The following is a 19,917-nucleotide window of genomic DNA, read 5'->3' on the forward strand; positions in this document are numbered from 1 at the left end:
CTGGTTATTGGGTTTGTTTATAACTGGAAAAAAATAAAGAGATTTTTTGCAAAACTGTTAACTAGTTAACATCTCACCAAAACAAACTGTTTTGTTGCAAGTGACGTCAAAATACCAGAAGTTGCTAACATAATCCTCCAGCAACACCACCAGGAAGAAGTTGGAGACAGGAAGCGCACAGTTTATCTGCCTTACAAACAGCTAAGGTTTCATTTGTAAAAAGAAAACGGCAAATTTTCATCAAAACATGACATTTCTGCAAAGACATTTCCAACATTCAGATTGTACATGGTTCTATGTTGTGTTCGTATGTGGGTGGTTAGCTCAGTAAGTCGAGTTAGGCTCATGGAAAGCTTTATGTAAAAGGTGTTTAAGAAATTTGAAGCTTCAGACCAAATTCAATCAGATTTTTTCTCGAGATGTTTTTGGACAATTTTATCTTTCAACTTGTCTATAAGATGTGTTCCAGCTTCCAGCTAAATCGCCTTCAACTCTTGTGCAAAGGCGCTGCACAAGGATTAGAAGCTTCTTTATCTCATTCTTCCAGACCCACACTTGCAGGGTCAGACACTGATGTTGGACGAGACGGTCTGGTTCTCAGTCTCTGCTCCAATTCATCCCAAAGGAGTCTTGTCAGATGGGGGTCAGGACTCGGGGAGTTCCCTGCCACCTTTGCGTTCCCCTGCTTTAACGGACGTTGCTCTGTACACTAAGGTCATGTTGAACCAGGAAGAAGTCATCTTTAGTTGAGGCCTGCTTCATGCCACTGCATCTGAGGCTTTGCATTGTACCTGGTGATGTAAGGTTAAGATAAATCTGCTCCGCCATTGAAGCCCATTCCCTGTATCTCTGTATCCAATGACCATAAACTAATCTGAAGGCCACATGAGCGCTGGAGGTCTGTAGCTATTGTCTTTGCAGAAGGTTGGTTTTCTATGTACGCCTTTTTTTCTTTTTACACAGCCTGCCTATTCATGCCCGATGTTGCTTCCACTTTTTTTTTTAACAACAACACTAGCAGTTGGCTGTTTAATAATTGGTGACAAGGACATTTCTGAACTGGACTTATTTCATCATATGATGGTATTCACTGAAGTCTCAAAGTCTTCTCTAACTCCCAGTGGGTGGAGGCAGATGAGCGTTCACACTGAGCCTGGTTCTGGTTCTGCTGGAGGTTTTCCTCCCTGTTAAAGAGGAGTTTTCCTCTCCACTGTCGCTTCATGCATGCTCAGGATTGCTGCAAAGCCATCAACAATGCAGACGACTGTCCACTGTGGCTCTACGCTCTTTCAGGAGGAGTGAATGCTGCTTGGAGAGACTTGATGCAACCTGCTGGGTTTCCTTAGAGAGGAAACTTTCTGACCAATCTGTATAATCTGATTGAATTTGACCTGATTGAATTGCCGCTATATAAATATGATTGAATTGAACTGAATAGAAGTCCTTAGAGGGACCCATTCTTTCAGAAATGTTTATAGAATCAGTCTGTTCAGATGTTGTATTAAGATGCTTGATTTTTCAGAGTCAGAATCAGAAATACTTTAATAATCCCAGAGGGAAATTACAGAGGCGAAATTGTACGGAGGTGAGCACCTAAATTCTATAAAATGGACGTATAAATTAACACTTTTGGCAATATTGCGTATACTGCATTATTATCTCTCCCACATTCCCCAAACGCTCATTTCATGAAGAGAAATTGAATTAGAGTCTTAGATGTTGAGAGGGAAATCTGGGGCCATTGCTGTGAGGTGTATTTACTGTTTTCAACTCTGAAAAAAACTTGGCTTCTGTTTGACATTAAAGTAAGACTAATTAGGCTAATGTTTCACTGTGGCTCTTAGAGTATGTTTATATAAGCCTCGGCACACATATCAAGCCCAAAAAGATCGGCAGTTGCTTTCCATTTGTCTGAATAAGTGTCCGCTCATCTGTAAGCTGCTCTAACAATATAACTAATTAAAAGCAGAGAAAAATGCTGTTTTCTTTGCTCGTTACATAAGGTGTTTGCATGTTCTGCATGACTTCGTGTAAAAGGAAGGTTAGAAAAGAAACATCTTTGTAAATCCCACAGAAAGTAACTGAGAGAGCAGTTGTGTCAAAGAAATTAGGGGAGAGTGCTTTTGTTTCATTTAATTTTCTCGTGGCGTGAACAACTGTTTATTCCTTTAAAGATTTATTCTGATTTTGCTTTTTTTTTTCAATCACTCTTACTTTATGTTGATATTTCAGATCATCAAACTATTTTTAATATCAGATGAAGATAACCTGGTATGTAAATACGAAAAGCTGGCTTGATGTAAATAAACTGATTACCCCATAAACCAAATAAGTGCTGTCTCCACCCTCAGGGGCAACAACTATCATCAAGTGCTTTTGTGTTACCACAAAGGAGAAGAAATCTTGATTCCACTATGAATTACTTTAATTCAGCCAAGGGTGCTTGTGCTCAAAGTTACAAACCTATAACCAGACAATAGCCACCATAATTTTCTGCCAGAGAGATGAATTCATGGTTGCATCTACTTTGGTAAAGGCCGCTACATACACCAAGATAACAGAGCTCCCGCAGCAAATTGGAGGGTCTCCCTGCTTGTTCTCGACACAACGGGTGTCTGTTGTACTGTGATTGGACAGATGGCCGTCTAAAGGTTGGAGAAACTGAAATGTCTCACACATTTGTGGAACTGCAGTCGCGTTGTCCCGCGGTTCAACTCTGGTGGTTTAAGTGGTCGAACATGCTAATTCTGCTCCGTTTGCTCCGTAAATTATCCTAGCGAGGCAGTCCCGCCCTCGTAGAGCTGCAAGTGTCGGGTGTTTGCAGTCTTTCCAAATAGTGCCAGAGCACACCGTGAGCTATTATGTGTCTTTGGTTCAGTTTTTCTTCCTCTGAGAAAACCTTCTCGCTTCTCCTCGCCCTGCGACCAATCACTGAAAAGAGGGGCGTTCACTCAGAACTCCTATGGAGTCGGCTCGCTTTGGCCTTAGCAGAACCACAAAAACCCGGGCTGGACCTGAAAAAGGCTGGTCCTGAAACACTCGAAAGTGAGCGGAGCCGTGCGGTGCCATTACGAGCCAGTAAAACTGGATCTTTAGATGTTCTAAGTTCTTTTGTGACCTCCTCGATGAGCCGTTAATGACCTCTTGGCGTAATTGTGGTAGTGTGGCCGCTCATAGGAAGGTGTGCCTCCGTTCAATGTTTTCTCCGTTTGTGAATAACGGCACTCACTGTGGTTTCCTAAAGTATCACGGTCTACACAGCTTTTGGTTTTTGTGCTTGTTTTAGCATTTCAGTATCTTTAGATTATGTTTTATTCCTTGTTCCTTGTATGTCAGTCTTTTCTTAGTTATCCTAGTTAATTTCCTGACATCGAGGTTTTCCTCCGGTCGTCCTGTGTTTTTTATATTTAGATCAGCCTTGTTTCAGGTCCCTTCTGAAATGTATTTAGTTTATTTCCTGTGCCTAGTTATCCTCTTACATTTGGTCTTTCTTAATCCCCTGATGCCACCAGCTCTCTGTTTTTCTTCCAGCTCCTTCTCCACACCTGCCATCCATCAGTCAATCAGCCCCTGCCATTGCTACAACTCTCATCCTCCCAGTATTTAAGCTCCTCTCATTGTCCCATTTACTGCCGGTTTCTACTGTTTGCGTCATGTAACTCTGTACGATCGCGTCCTCGTTTGCTTCTCAGATCTACGTTTTGTTTTTGCTCGGGCTCCTGCACCCTACAGTGTTTTTGTGAGTTTGGGTTTTCATAAAATTCACCCATAACTCCTCCCTGCCTCTGTCTCTCTGCATTTGGGTCCTACAACAATAACTACAAACCATGATATAAAGTCCTAAAGTCCTTTTAGCATGATAGCTGTCAAAGACCTTGTGTCTTATTTGTTGTAGAATTTCTTTAAATAAGAGCATATCTTATATCTTTTGAGATTTTTTTTTAGCCTACTTCATGTTACCAGATAGGCTCTATTTATATCTATTTACATTCTGTGGGACTGACAGTAATTGGCCCAGGTTGGTTTGGGTAGTTTTTTTTTTCCTTCCTCTATAAATTATCATTTCAAAACTCATTTTTGGATTTACTCAGGCTATCTTTGCCTGGGGTTAAAAAAATTCCTGATGATATAAAACACTGTGTTTATCAAACAAGGGTGACAAGAAACTAAAAACAGAAGAAATTGGTAAAGGGCGAGTACTTTCTATAATATGGAATTACCCGACTGTGTGTTGATGATTTGGTGCTACTTTTCTGGAACAAACAGAAAGAATTGAAACTGAAAGTAAACAAAAAAAAGACAAACCAGCTCATTTGTTTTCTTACAGACTTGAAACAAAAGCCCTCTTGAACACAGATCTTTCCCTGGAACATGTTTGGAAAAGTTTGCTAATCTGCTTCCTTTAAAATTCGGAGCCACATAATTTGCCTACAATCCTACAGCAAAATCAGATTTAAGTAACACCAAGTTTCCATTCTGTTCTTCTGTTTGTTCCGGCTTTGCTTTATGTGCTTTCTCCCAGCATGAGCTGGGCCCTGGGTCTGCAGGCATCACGCTCTCTACATGTGGCTACAAATGTTAAAGCTGCACATGGTCAGCCAAAAGGGGACCCGTGGGACCTCGCTGTTCGTTACATGATGAATTTCCATGTCATGCAGACACAGAAATCATGTCTTCCCTTTGCATACATACTTTCTCAGCATAACACTCTGTCAGCAATTTCCACCGTTGCAGGATTTAGCTGGAACTACACTAAACCAGTCCATTTATGAGGCATATCTACTACAAATACGTTCCTGATCAAAATCTGTAGACTAGGGAAGAAATTGCAAGTTACTTAGAAATAGGAAAAAAAACTTTTTTATGAATATCACCACAGGTAAATATGGGTGTACCACCTATAATTTAAACAAGGTTTTCTCCTGACTGTTGGAATCAGAGTGAACTCCATCGTGAGATCCTGTGAGCGGTCAGAGGTCTTCAGACCTTAGCAGCCTGTAAATCCGATGAGGGGCTGAAAGAGGTCTGAAAGTCATTTAAAATCTGCTGTTCTGCTGTAGGGAAGTAAGTCAGTAAATGGAGGACAACTAACTGTCAACATGCCCGAGGTCTGGCCTTCCAAGCAAGTTCACCGTGACAGGAGACCGCAAGATGCTAGAGGCAATGTCCAAAAACCCCAAAATGTCCCCAAAGGGCCTGCAGCAGGCTAAAGTCAGGAAGAGATGTTTAAATTTCATCATAACATTTATAGTCGACTGCTAGGTCAGCCAGTATTTGTTCCAAAGGCATAGTTGCAGAATATTTATCTTGGTTTACATAAATCTAACTAAATTTAATTTATTTGTTGAAAATCTTCTGGTTATCTATAATTTCTGTAAAAAAGAAAAAAAAAAAACATAACTGCTCTACAAAAAGAAATGTAACAGCAGGAGCGGGTTGCCAATTTGTCCAGGTCATTTTGCCTCTTTACCTTGAAGTTTAACCATCGTCAGAGAATTTCTCTTGGTAGTTTTAATCTGTTTTACTTTTAAACCTTTATTTATATGGGTAGTCTTATTGAGACACAGGCTCTGGTTTGCAAGAGAGACCTGTAAAGTTATTTTCCAGGACGTTTTGCAATAAATCTTCATTTAATTTAATTGTGGATCGTTTTCAGAACATTTTATGTACCACAATTTCTACCCTGAGTACATTTCTGAGCCCCAATTCACTTAGCCAATTGTTATCAAATATGACAGCTTATGACCCCCGATCAAACAAATAAAAACTAACTCAGGGAAACCTCCTGCTGATGGGTGTCTGTTATTGGAGGGTTTTTTTCCTTTTAGTTCACCTGACATTGATGGTTGTCAAAGCAAGTACAAAACGTCTGAAAAAGCTGTGAAACTATGATAAAGAGGCGGAAAGAAACCAAATAAGGTTGACCCGGCCTGATGATTCAAACCTAACAAATGTCAAAAACTTTGTATGATGTTAGTGTAGCAAAATTGTCAGTTTTTACTTATAGATAACTCAGTCAGGCCCCTTCGCATTGCTAAAATCAAACAACGGTATCGACTCTTGCCACGCTCTTACTATGCCGGAGTTTGCTGTTTGTCATGCCATCGTTTTAAAGATAATAATGTCTGAACGAGAGACCAACATTTTGTTTGTGACCACCAGAGGGGGCCTGTCACCTCTGGACGACCATCTTCTGTCTGAAGGCCTCAGACAGCTCAGGCCCATCATGTTGTTCACCCTCACTTCAACAGTCAGGAGCAGCAAACTGAAGGTCTGAGGAAGACGCTGAGTAATGATGATCTGATCTGAAACGCCGTTTTAAGCAGTTTCCTAAAATATTGCTCTGCAGATTTTTATTTTTTTTTACCTTTTTCAGAACATTTTACAAAGTCTTCTCCTTAGTTTTTACTTTCTCTTTATTTAACTTGGATTTCCCTTTATTGGTAATTTATAATATATACGTATATGTCCAAAAATGGTGGTTTCCTGGGTTTTTCACTATACGGTACGTCAGTTTGACTCTTAATACGTTTAATAAAAAATGTATGAATGAAAACTAAACCGAAGCATCTAAGTTGGGGAAATAGTGTTTTCCAAGTTACAACCCCTGCCAGACTACTAGATTTCATCGTGGCTTTCTAAAAGCTTTTGTTGCAGTTAATTTAGGTTACAGAGCTTTTTGAAAAGTCCTCTGTGATTTCTCGCTCCGCTATTATTCCAGGATCCCTTAACCTGGTTGGATGCTCCAGTCTTTGGCTCTGTGAACCCGAGCTGTTTTGATCTCTCTTGTAACAGACCCACTCCACCCAGACGCTTTCGCACTTCAAACCAACCCCCCCCCCCCCCCCCACACACACACAATCACCGCTTCCCTTTTTCCTCCGCGGCCCTTTATTCCTCCTCATCACCATCAGCCTGCTTCCACCCACCGACACTTCAGACCTGCCAGTCGCTGCCTTCCTCCAGGACTCTTCAGCGCTGCGGTTGAAGGTGTCTGATTAAATCCAGGGTGATGTCTTGTCGTTGTGGCGTTGCTCTCTATCTGCTGCTTGTGGAGTGGAGAGACGCAGGGTTGGGAGGAATCAGAGAGTCACGATCAGCTGTAGTCGAATTTGACTTTGGTCCCACTTTGCTCTCAGTGAAAACATTTTAAGTACAAATTTATGAAACGGGAAACAAAAATATGTTTTGTAAATGTTGGGAGTGGTGGCATAGAGCCGGTGCGTTAACATCCTGGGAAGGCTGTAAGTTCTCTGGTTCAAATCCAGACTGCCCTTACCCCCTGAATGCTCAGTGGCAGCCCACTGAGCATTCCTAAAAGCGATGGGTTAAATACAGAAGACGCATCTCACTGGAGTGACTAATACAGATGATTATTCCATATACATGTTTATACAGAAGAGGAAGAGATGGTTAGATTGGTGCAAATAGCACGCTATTGATCTGAGTAGTCTGACGGTTTTCATTAGATTGAAAGCCGGGGGGGGGGGGCAGTGTCTCTGTGGCGGCTGGTTTTATGCAAATAGCGCTCTGTAGCACTGAAGGGAAATGTATAAACCATGTGTGTCAAACTCAAGGCCCGCATGCCGAATCTGGCCCGTTAAGGCAGTTTATCTGGCCCTCAAGAGCCAAGAAAGGCGTGTCATGTCATAAAGTAGAGCCATATATCCTTTTTAAAGTGTATAAAGTTGCTAAAACTGTGCCTCCTGTAGCATTTTTTTTACTGTGTAGTAACACTATCCTGCCACTAGATGTCAGTTTTCACATTAACCCAGAAATGTCCAAAAAGATAAAAATTGATGCAGAATGATGAGAATTTAAACTGTTACTCACCCCAATATAATCTTTTTTAAAAGATAAACTGTTTAAATTGGGCCTAATGGTGCTACTTTTATGTTACTCTGAATTTTTTTTTACATTTTTATGTGAACTGGAATGAAATTATGAGATCAAAAGTGTCATCTATACAGGTGCAACCGGCCCTTTTAATGACTTCATGATGCCAAAATGGCCCAATATAGAAATGAGTCTGACACCCCTGGTCTAAACAGTGATGTCCAGGATGTGTGAGATCTGTAAAGATGTTAGTTGCCCCTTTTCCTGACCGGAGAGCCGTACAAGTCCTGTAAGGAGGAAAGTTCAGGCCTGGTGATCCTCTAGACGTGACTGCTTGTTGTAGTTTATTACCGAAGAATTTAAGCTTTGAACATAGAGCTTAGGACTGGACGATAATTTACGAACAACAATTATCGATCAATAGACGTATATCGATAATAGAAAAAAAGGTCAATAAAAAGTTCAATAGAATAACAGTTTTCCTTCCTTTTGCATTCTAGCCATGTAGGTTAATATTACTGTCATTACATCCTACCAACCAATCACAACGCAGACCCAGGAACCAAGCCCCGCCCCCTTCAGAGTTCAGAGAGAACATGTCCTTTTTTTTCTTTTTCAAAAACTTGCATTTTTGTTAAAAACAAATAGGTTGAATCAAGTTTGAATCCTGTGTTGTGTGCTCTGTATATAAAAATAAGTCGCTAAGCAACAGCATAAAATGGCCAGAGCTGCACTTAAAATATATGTTTTGAATTTCTTGATAATTATCGATATCGATCAATATAATTTCTATTTCATCGGTATGCTTTTATTCTATTTCGTCCAGCTCTATAGTAGACATTCTGGACATTCGTCCAGAATGTCTACTATAGCTGGCCTGTCGATGCATCACTACAACTCCCACAATCCTCTGCTGGTGTGTCAATCAACTAATCTAGCAAGCCAGATAGATAATGTGTAGCACTCTCCGTTCTGCGCATTTTCAATCTGGGACTGATGTCATCGAATCCAGTCAGGGAAAGGAGGGACATTTCCGAGCTGATTGGGCGAAGCAACACCTAGTGCCCGCCTACCAAAATTGTGGGCTCGGCAGCTCTTGCTTAAACCATAATACTGCAACGTGATTGGCCCGAGATGTTTTTGATTTGTTCCTGAACGATTGAGATGGGAGCAGGACAAGATGGATTCTCGTGTGTTTGTGTACGCACGAATACCACGAGAATTCATCTTGCAGGCGGGGTTATCAATCAAGACCCACAAGACCCGTCCCTCTGTTGACATTCAGTAGCAGCTACATCAGACCACCCCTCCCAAAAACATCCAAGCAGCAGTTGGCAACTAGATGGGTTCTAAAGATGAGATGCTTTTTTGTTATTTATCATTATACATACAAGGTACATACAAAAAAATTACGTAGATCAGATGGAGGGTGAGCCTGAGCCGCTGCGACTGAGCGCACCGCCGCTAATGGCCGACCTGACCAAACAGGTGGAAAGCAGAACATCTTGTCAGAAAGGTAAAGGGACTGTAACCTAAAAGCATAGTGAGTAACCTTTTTAAATAAATATCACAGCCAGCATTCAATTTTGTCAAAACTTGTAATTTTGGGCCACTGTGGGGAGTCCATACCCACAAATGAAGCTGATGCAGAAAGAGTCCTTTTGTAAAAAAAAAAATTTGTGGATGAGATTTTCATTGTTAAACGTATGTACTGTATTCTTAGAGAGAAAATGTTTGTTAAAAATAAAGCCTTTTTAATGTATTTGGCATGTTTATTTTGCTTTCATTTTAATATCCTATAAGTAGAGCCACAAACATCCAGCATCTTTTACTCAAAAACAGACCTGAGCACACCCGTTCATTAAAAATGACTAAATACAGCAAGAGTTTTTGACCACAGCTCTCATTTTTGTTGCTGGTAATAGACTAAAATATTATTTATATCATAGAAATATATATATATTTTTTTTTATTAAGGCACACGTCTGAGACCAAATTATCATACAACGTTACATATAATGATGTTCTTTTCTACTTTTTTCCTAAAAATATCTCATGTTTAATTTATTGCTGAACAGGTTAAAGGCAAATAATTCACAACAATTTTGTTTTCCATTTTTAATCGGAAAAAGAAAGTTTCACCCTTTAATAACTTACAGTTTGGTGATTTTGACCCACGGTGCAAAAGGTCTGTAGACCACATATTCAGACGGATAAAGCCGGCAAACTTTAAGCTTCTGGAACATCCTTCAGCTGAACCTCATTGAAAACTTGTGCATCTTTTCCTTAAAAAAAGATCCTTTATTTTTTTCTGTTTTCTTATTTACTTTCTATTTCTCTTTGTCTTTTCTTTAATATATTAAAGGCATCTTGTTAAGTACTGCAAATTTAGAGTTGGGCATATAAACTTCTGCTACAGCCCTTTTATTTTAGGTCAACTTTTTCAATTGTTTTTCTGTATTTGGTCTGGAAATTTGTGTTTTGTGACTGAAAAAATAAACTCAAATAAACTCAAAAGCCTGTTCTGTGCCAGGAAACCGAACAATTTCATTGACCCGTGCCAATTAAGCAAGACGTCAGCTATCCAGACAGAAACTTGCTGATAGCAGCAGCAAATGTACGGTATAAACCACTTAGGCAAAACATTATGACCAGGGGAGGGAAGTGGCTCACAGTCAACGTTTTGCTAACTGATGTGTGTGTAAACATGGACAATGAAGCGAGTCGAGGCTGATCCAGTGCAGCCACTGTAGCTCGTATTGCTGAAGAAGAACACGATGGAAATGTCTCAGTGACACTGTGCTCCGTCTCGTCCCCTGCAGGTTCACGTGGGCACCTCTCATCAGGAGCAGAGGGTGGTGGGATACCTCACGTGCACGCACCTCCACGCCATCGAAGGTACTGTGGCTCTCCGGGCCTTTTGTGTGACAACCCTAAGCTGCTCTTTCGTGCCGATCGTCCCTCGTCCCCGCTTGCCTTCACGTTCGGAAATTTAGATAAACGAGTGCATCAAAACCCTCCATTTGCTGTTCCCATGGCGACGGCCTCACGCTGTCGAAAGCGTCACAGACCTATTTAAAGCCTCCGGTCAATGCCACGCTCGTTTTTTACCAAAGACACACTCACACACACACACCAACACACACACGCGTTCGTCTCCTGCTATTCTGGGCCTCTCCTACGCTTTTTGCAGGACTAAATATAGCAGAATTAGAGCTGCTTCTAAAGATACACCAAAGATAAATCCCCTCTAAGGTGTGTGTGTGTGGGGGGGGGGGGGTGGGGGGGGGGGGGGGGGGGGTTGGGATGTGTGGGTGAGTCAGGGAGAAAGCAGGAAAAACCAGCATGAGTGAGACCAGACAGCTGAATCTATTCAGCGGTGAGAGAGAGAGAGACACAAGGGGAAACGAATTTATAACTTAACATGCACTAAAATTAATAATTCAGCAGCTGAGTGCAGCTTTGGTGGGTTTCAGGTGAGCAGAGGAAGCTGGTGTGTTGTTTTTTCTTATATGCACCTGTGAGTTTCTCACATATAAGCAAACTGTTGCAAACACATCATTTCTTTAGATTTTCTTTTAACGCTCCTCTTCATGTCAAATAAAAAAAAAACATGGATGCCATAAAATATAAGATATTGTACCATCTTTTATGGTTTTACATGCACATCTTTACTGATCCTCTTATTCATTATTTTATTTCCTTTAAAGTTAATATATTGATGCTTAATGTCAGTATGCTGTGAGGGTTTGACACCAAAGTCAAATCCCTTGTTTGTGCACACAATCTTGGCCAATGTACTTATTCTGATTTTTATTCATTAAAGTGTAGCCAACATGAAAATCCACTAAATTCAGAGTAACATCTAAATTCTAAGTTTTTTTAAAACATTAGACTCCTACGTTAGTGCATAATGCATTTAAAAAAAACTGTTTTAACAGCTCCATTAACAGCTCACTTTATGCACCTATCACAGTTTGGTGTCTTATTAAATAAGATGCACAAATGATTACAGCCCAAACTCTTTTGGTAAACTTACACCTTTCTACTATTTTTCAAGCTTCAACCAGAAACATCTCATTTGGGATTTTATGTGACAAACCGACACAGTGTATGAAGAATCTTTTATTATCACTGTGGTGAAATATTTTCCAGGACATACACCGGCTTAGGGAGCACACAATACACAACAAGTAATAAATAATAGATATAGGTAATAATACAGCAAACAATGTGCACAGGGCATATATATATATATATATATATATATATATATATATATATATATATATATATATATATATATAGTGCTAGCTCTCTATATAGAAGATACGTAGTGTGTAGTGCTGAAGTTAAAGGAAAATTATCCATGGTTTTCTAATATTATGAAGACATATTCAGTCCTCTTGACTCTGACACCTCTAAATAAATAAAACATTTCCCTTCAGAAGTCACCAGATTGCAGTCCACCTTTCAGTAAGAGATACTCAGTATGAATTCAGCTGTGCTGTCAAGGCCACAGAGGTTTGTTAGACAGCATTAGAAAATAAACGGCAGGAACCAACAGGAGCTGAGTTAGGTTATAAGACGATGTCCCAAGTTTTGAACATCTAATAGGGCACTGTTAGGTCCGCTATCAAAAAACAGGAGACGTGTGACACAACTGCAAACCTAGCAGGACATTATCATCAGCCCTATGTGCTGGTGGGGCAGGGGGGGAGATTGTTGATAGGAGAAGCAGCCTAGAGGCTCAGGGTAACTCTAGAGGAGCTGCAGAGATCCACAGCTCAGGTTTGGAGAATCTTTTGAAAGGACAGTCGTAAATTGGAGCTATACAGACTCTCATTTGCTGTTTGCCCCAAACCATACAGAAGCAACCATGTGGAAGAAGGTGATCTGGTGATGTGACGTCCAAATTTAACTTTCTGGCCTGAACGCAGAAATCCTGGGAGTGGGGGAAATGTAATGTAATGTATGTAATGGTTCACCTTCCAGTAGAGCCCTATGCAGAACCATTTTTTTTTTATTTCACCCACATTTAATTTCTGACCATTACTGTCTTTCTCTGTCATCCCCACAATATTTACAGGATTTTTTGTTTTTATTTCAGTTGAACAACAGCTGATCAAGTAACATCCCTCAGCTTTGAGTCACAAATTCTCATTTAATCTGAAAAGGGTTTTATTTGGGCTGCTGCTTCCGGTGTTTGCCTCGTTCCAGTCACTGGATGAGGCACAATGTCTTTCACATTAAACTGGTCGTGCCATCTCCGGCAATTAGGGTGAACAGGTCTCAAATAACCCAATGTGGGACAGTAGGATGCTGTGAGGGACATAACCAACACCATGATGATGTCATACATTTTAAGTTAACACAGATCCCACATTACATTAGTCAATTTCTGCTTTGTTATTGCACAACAATGAATTATCATCACTCATTATTTAACTTTTTTGAAGGTTAATAAAACTGTTAAAGTGTAGCCTTGTCAAAAATCAAGAATATTTTATTTGTCACCGTGTGTGACCGCGCTGTAATTTCTCCTTGGCTACTCCGGTTCACATTACAGTTCACATTACATATAATGAAAGCAAACAAACAACTGACAAACAAACATGCAAGGATTGCATTTTAATTTTTTTTATTGTTAAGGAAAGTCACAGATAAAGATAATCAGAATAATAATATCAGGTGACATAGGGTGACCCTGCACAGAAAAGTCCCACAGAAGATGGTCTATAAGCAAGTTGAATAAAATTGTTCTAAGTTTATCCGAAAAAAAAAAAACTTTACCAGCTTTTAAAGATCAACATGTCTACAAATCATATTAGAAAAGCATTATTAAACTCTAGCTTAAAGTTAAATATGGTTTAGGTTGATCCTGTGTTTGAGTAAAAATTAGTCCATAGATCGACTGGAGGCTTTTTCAGCTGCATGTTTCTTATGCGACTCGCTTCTACTGTGCTGCTTCAAATCGTGCTCCCCTCCATGTGAAGTTAAAAAATCACTAGCGAACTTCACAAAGAACACCCTGAGAATCAATTTTCTCCGACCTAATCCAGTTAAAAGCTGTTCTACAGCCTTTGTAGCAGCGTTGTTGTTTTTTTTTTTTACTTTGACAAAGTCCTTAATAATCTGTATGCATCAAAATCCTTTTAATTTTATCTTACGAGTGTCCTGGCGCACTGCTGCTCACAAAGTGGGACACTGCTGCGTATTGACAGCCGACACAGCCGACGATGACCGCAGCTCTGCCTTCTTTATTTCAGAAAAGCACATGTCGAATAGGTTTTTTACTTTTCTGAATATGACCCAGTCAGATCCGGGACATCGTTTCAGTTTATGGGACACCGACACAGGAGTCGAAAATGCGGCGCTGTCGCGACATCTGGTCACCCTACCGGCAATCATCTTGCTGTTGATTTGTGGTTAACAATTTGAATATTGTCCTGCCTTTATTATTCTGTCCACTTGCTGTAATGCATCTCTACTTATTACAGCCAAACAGTCCCACAGCATGATGCTGCCACCACCATGCTGGACAGTTGCTACATTGTTCTCAGGTTTAAAACCCTCAGCCAGACTCCAAACACACAGGGAATGCCATGGTTAAATGTCCATTTATTTATTTGTTTGGATTTGATTTTGATCTAATTGTTGTGTTTTGTGTGTGTTTTGTGTGTTTTTGTCACTACGATGGATTTTGTGTCTGAAAAACAGCTTTGACAGACCACAGAGAGCAGAGGAGGGGAAACGTCTCAAACCCAAAATCCCAGATTTGTGTGCAAGTAGTTTGCCACAAATACACAAAGTCCAGCTCTTTACCTATTTTTTCTGCAACGATCTTGAACCTTATTTTAAAGCTTTTTCACCAAACGGTGTGAAAATGTTTAGGCAGACTGTGAGAGGGAAGAGAGAAGAAGCAGAGCTCAGATCAGGCTAACGATTCCTTTGCTAAAAACTTAATTTGAGACAGTTTCCTTGCATCTGAGCTCTGAAATAGAATTACCATAACGTATTACTCAGAAGACTTTTGCAATAATCCACATATCTTTAATAAATAAAGCCTGCCAGCTGTGTGTTGTAGAAACAATAACCACACAAGCGTGTGTCTACTCCATTCAAAGAATGATCGACAATCACAAGTTGCACTCATTCAAATCTGCACAGCACAACATTAAATTTCTCCCTCTGTCTTGCATGGAGAAACGGAGAGCAGAAGTCAGCGCTGCTTCCTTCAAATGAATATTTCCACTGAGGCTCTTAGATCTTATCTGTGTATTTGAAACTCTGTGATATTCAGCGTGGAGGCATGGGTTTAAAATATTGTGTTTTTTCTAATATAAACTCAAAAACATGACCTGCAGAAGAGGATAAACTGGGAGATGACTGAAACAAATTGCTGGAAATGTTCAAAATCCTCCATCCAAAGTGTCCAAGAGAGGACAGCAGGACCATTACCAGGGTAGATTTCCTCCTGCCTTTTGTCCAAGTCGCTCCACAAAGCGTTGACCCGGGTGGTCTGAAAACAAACGAACGACAGATATTTCAGATTTTGACAAAGAAAACAATAATTTATCTTCCACCTTGCAAATATTTGCTATGTTGTGTTGAACCATCAAATAAAACCTTGAGTTAGTTACTTGAAAAAAAGGGGAGAAAAATGGAAAGGAGTATAAACTGTTCATAGTCATACTTACGGAAAGCCAGTGCTTTGTTTTGGCTTGATGTTTTTTTAGAGATTCTTTGCTTTATTCTTTTATTTTTGGCACATTCTTTTAATTTAATGTCCATCCACCTCCTCCCTGATCACTTGTCTGCAGTCAGATCCTCCCACGACCAATAATTATGCCAGATATGCAAAAAGATAAATTAGTATTTCAGTTATTCTTTTGCAGTTGCCTCGTTTTTCCAATGATTTATCATATCACCCTGTCATATGTGCATGCATGTATAATGTGTACTGTTTTCAAGGGTTGACATAACCATTTGGAGACCCACATGAGGAAATCATGACACGAGTCAAATCCAGGTTATTGGGTCTCTTATTTAGGAAGCAGGATGATGCATTTAGGCCGATGGAAACAGTCTGTCAGCTCTCTTTCACAGAGAGAAAGTTCCTCAAGAAAATTACACTTCTTATTCCTAAAAGTTCTGAATCTGTTTCAGAGTAATTTAAAAAAAATGTTTGCTTTTTATGTTGTTTTTTTATTGTTGTTTTTTTTAGCAAGGAAAGCAAAGATGTTAAGAAAAATGGAAGCGTCTGGAATCAAATAAAACTAAATGAGAGATTCTGATGTTTGTAATAATCTGAATCTGGAAATCATCGTTCTTGGAGAATCACGTTGTTGGAACTAAAATACATATCAGGTATTCCACTAAAGAAATTTGAATCTTGAACAGTTAAGGCCAAAATTCCTACCTGAAGTGGAGGAGTTCCTTAATTTGTTCATGAGTGAGGGGAGAATGGATCGGAGCGGCCGCCTCAGTGAAGCGCCGATCCGTTGCCGTGAAAAGAGGAGATCTGCGTTCCTACCCTCACCTGTGGTCAAGAATTTTGGGTCATGACCACAGGTGAGGGTAGGAAAGAACGAGATCTTGGATACAAGCGGCTGAAAGGAGCATCCTCCGCAGGGTAGCCGGGTACAGAGATAGGGTGAGGAGCTCAAAAAGATCTTTTTGGAAAAGAAAACACTTAATATTCTACAGCAGAGGGTCCCAGGTGTGATCCGCAGGCTGTTTGCAGCCCAATGAACTCTTTTCTCCGCTCACGACGGTACAAATTCTGCCCTACCAGCACAGTAGGTTAATGCAAGAGGACTTCTAAAAACATTTTTGATATCTTCTCATCATTATAACGTGTTATATGTATAATTGATCTGAAACCAGACCGCTGGGACTTCCTTCAATTTTAAAATGTTGGATATGGAGCGCCGTTTACTTGGTTTGGCTGGTCAAATACTAATCTTGGTTCAAAAGTATTGCATTGCAGCACAATTCATTGAATAAATTTACATGCACTTCTCAAAAGAAATTCCACTCATGAGGGAACAAGTCATGATTCTCGCTTCTAAATGTTGTCTTTGCTTCGGTTTTACTGTTCAAACACATACGCAGACAGATTTACAACAAACACACCTCCACATTCCTCGGTTTCATCCATTTTTTTTTTTAGCAAGTTTTGATAAAAACACAACATTTCGGATGGAGCTGAGCTGCAGCCCAGAGTAATCAAAGCCAAAGCCACCTACTCACCCTCCAGTATCTTGACACGTCTTTGTTTCTCACACCTTCCACTATTCATCTGTTCCCTCGGATGCTCTCACCCTCCGCCTCCCCCTCTGCTCGCCTCCTCCCTCCTCTCCATCACTAACGGCACTTCATTAGATTGTCTGCCAGAAGTGGATAGATGCAGCACACCTCAGTATTAAAAGGCACACCAAACACTCCTGGGTTGTGTAAGAACGTTTAAAAAACTAAAAAAAAAAACTAAAGCAGATATGGTAGCCGCTGGATGAGGCTGTTTTTTTTTTAGCTCAGAGAGGACAGACATGCTCCAGCGTCTTTTTGTGTTTGCATCCAGGCGATTCGTCGGTCCGCTGCGAGCAGCTCGACCTCCTCCTCCAGTGGGGGGCAGAGTTTCGCCAATCCTCAACGCAGTCACCCGAAGGAGAGAAGGTGCTGGAGGACCTGGTGGCCTTTGATGTCATCTTGGGAGACCTCAACTTTGATAACTGCTCTTCAGGTATGCCGAGCTAAACCCTGTAGCTGAAGTACCAACACTGGTTCCCGTTGAGTTTCAGTTCTGCCAAACGGTGGGTGGGTGTACTCCCACCCGACCTGCATTAAGCACTAATAAGATATTAATATGCATTAGTGTTAAAAGTAAGACTCTGTAGAACAGGGCAAGCCAGATTTGTCAGACATGCAGATGAGCTAAAGTTACAGCTGTATCTTTGCCTGGAGTCCTGTTACACCAAACTATATGCAAATGTTCAGGTTTGCAGTGTTTACGTTCTGCTTTATGTTACATGTTTCAGCTTTGGTGCCATAAAAAATAAATAAATACAGGCCTTGTTCATGCAAACGATTTTAAAGTGTAACATCAAAACAAAAAATGCTTCTTACATTACAAATGTCCCACATCAAGGTCCTGATCATAAAAAATGTTTCCTTTCAGTTCAGTTCACTTAATCTGCAGCAGCTAACATCAGTCAGGTACTTCCTAGTCATATCTAGAAATATGTTTTCAGATCAGTTGTGCTCCCTGTTGCTGGAACATTTAGCACAAGCTGTGTGGCTCTGCTTCAAAAATCAGCTGAGGAATTTTACAATTTAAAACCTTTTTTTAATGTAGAGCTTTCAGAGCTGTAGGCACAGTGGGTAATAACTGTTTTAAAAGCTATGATCACTATTTAACTGGTTTAGCAAATAAAGAAAAAAACAGTTTGAGTGAGTATCTTTTTGAAATTACATATTCAGATCAGAGACACTGTATTGGCTGCTGCAGCTTCCAGTGTGATGGTCTGTGACAGCCTCAGCAGGATGTACTCACACAGCTTCTGGTTGCTTTTAGTGCTTCATTTTACAACATTTGAAGTAATTTGATACGTTTAAGAAACATTTTCTGCACCAAACCGTTCTTTATGAAAAGGACCAAGGTGGAGACTTTATTGAAAACTGTACAGTGACCAAAATGTTAGGTCCAAGGAGAGCATTGCTGTTTTGCACATTTAGTGCTGGTGGATCATAACAGCCTGTTTAGATGCAGTTCTAAGTAAACTGTCTATTATTTTCCATTTATTCATTTATTTATTTGGGTCTTTTGGTCCTGTTTCTTCTTTATGCATTCTTTAAATCCTGGTTATGATCCAACTGTGAGGAACCTGAGTACTTGCCACCTTTTCCCTGGTTTGAAGATTTTTACCATGAGAGTAGTTGTTAAATCAGATAGACAGTATTCTTTAGAAGTCAATTTTAATGTTTAAATGAGCAATAAGCCTGAACATTTGACTGTCTAAATGTTTTATGTCACCATCTTAAACCATCTTGTGCTCGTTCCACGCCTAATAAATCAGATCAATTACTGGTCTGAATGTGGACCCAATTAAATACAAATCTAATCCTTTCTAAACTACTGACAATATTACAAGCATTCAGTATGCTCTGTTAGTGTGGTATCTAACTGTTTTTATCGTTATTTAATACTCAACAATTAATAGTTTCAAGTGTCATTTGATTTCTTGACTTTACCTTGACCTACGTTAATCACAAACTCTTTGAATTTAGAGCATATTACACATACTCTGAACTGCGTCTGCAAGATTAAGAGATTCATTTTCGGGTTCATTTTTATTTATATTTTTCAGTATTTTCTGAGGAATGAATGCATAAAGTCAGTGACTTGATGAAATCTGCTGCATTTCCTTAGATTAAAAAAAACTTTTTAAGCAATCTGTCTGTATGATTTGATAGAACTGACTGTAAAGTGCAGTGAAGCGACATGTTGTAAATCGGTGCTATATAAATAAAACTGAACTGAATTGAATTGTGGCAAGAAAAATGTAAAGCAAAATGTAACTAAACCCTCAGTTTCCATCCAGCGTGGCCTAAAAGAGTAAACATCCCCGAGCTTTAAACAAGGCCTTATGCAAAAGATCCACAGAATTAATGCCATGTTTTTTTATATATATTAAACACCTTTAACTTTGCATGCGCCCCAAAACACCTAGAAATGCCTGTAAAAGCAAACCCTAAATTAAAAACACTAAAAACTGGCGGCCATTTTTGTTCAAGGGTGTTAATAAATGTTATTTTGTTTCCGAGTGATGATGTTCTGAGAGCAGAACCGTGTGCTTCCGGCCGGCGTAGCCTTAAACGGCCAAACAAAGAATCTCACCGTTGGTTTTCTGTCTATTTCAAGCTTCTGTCTGTTTGCCTGTGCTTTTCCAGAAGACAAGCTGGAGCAGCAGCACACCCTTTTTACTCAGTACAAGGACCCATGTCGCCTGGGGCCAGGGGAAGACAAACCGTGGGCTCTGGGTAAGAACACATCCGCACAGGTTTGCCAGACGTCGGCGG

At 40.1% G+C, this 19,917-nt stretch overlaps 1 protein-coding gene across 3 annotated transcripts in view; it reads left to right on the forward strand.

Annotated features, from left to right (window-relative positions):
* The window catches only part of smpd3 (sphingomyelin phosphodiesterase 3), a 110,871-nt gene that overhangs the window by 72,613 nt on the left and 18,341 nt on the right, over window positions 1-19,917 (forward strand). For all 3 annotated transcript variants that reach the window (XM_036125034.1, XM_036125033.1, XM_012867653.3), the window contains 3 exons: window positions 10,659-10,734; window positions 17,420-17,581; window positions 19,789-19,878. In XM_036125034.1, the coding sequence (XP_035980927.1) occupies window positions 10,659-10,734; window positions 17,420-17,581; window positions 19,789-19,878 (328 nt within the window). The remainder of the gene's footprint in view (window positions 1-10,658; window positions 10,735-17,419; window positions 17,582-19,788; window positions 19,879-19,917) is intronic.

Source organism: Fundulus heteroclitus, chromosome 2, assembly GCF_011125445.2.
Source record: "Fundulus heteroclitus isolate FHET01 chromosome 2, MU-UCD_Fhet_4.1, whole genome shotgun sequence".
Classification (NCBI taxonomy): domain Eukaryota; kingdom Metazoa; phylum Chordata; class Actinopteri; order Cyprinodontiformes; family Fundulidae; genus Fundulus; species Fundulus heteroclitus.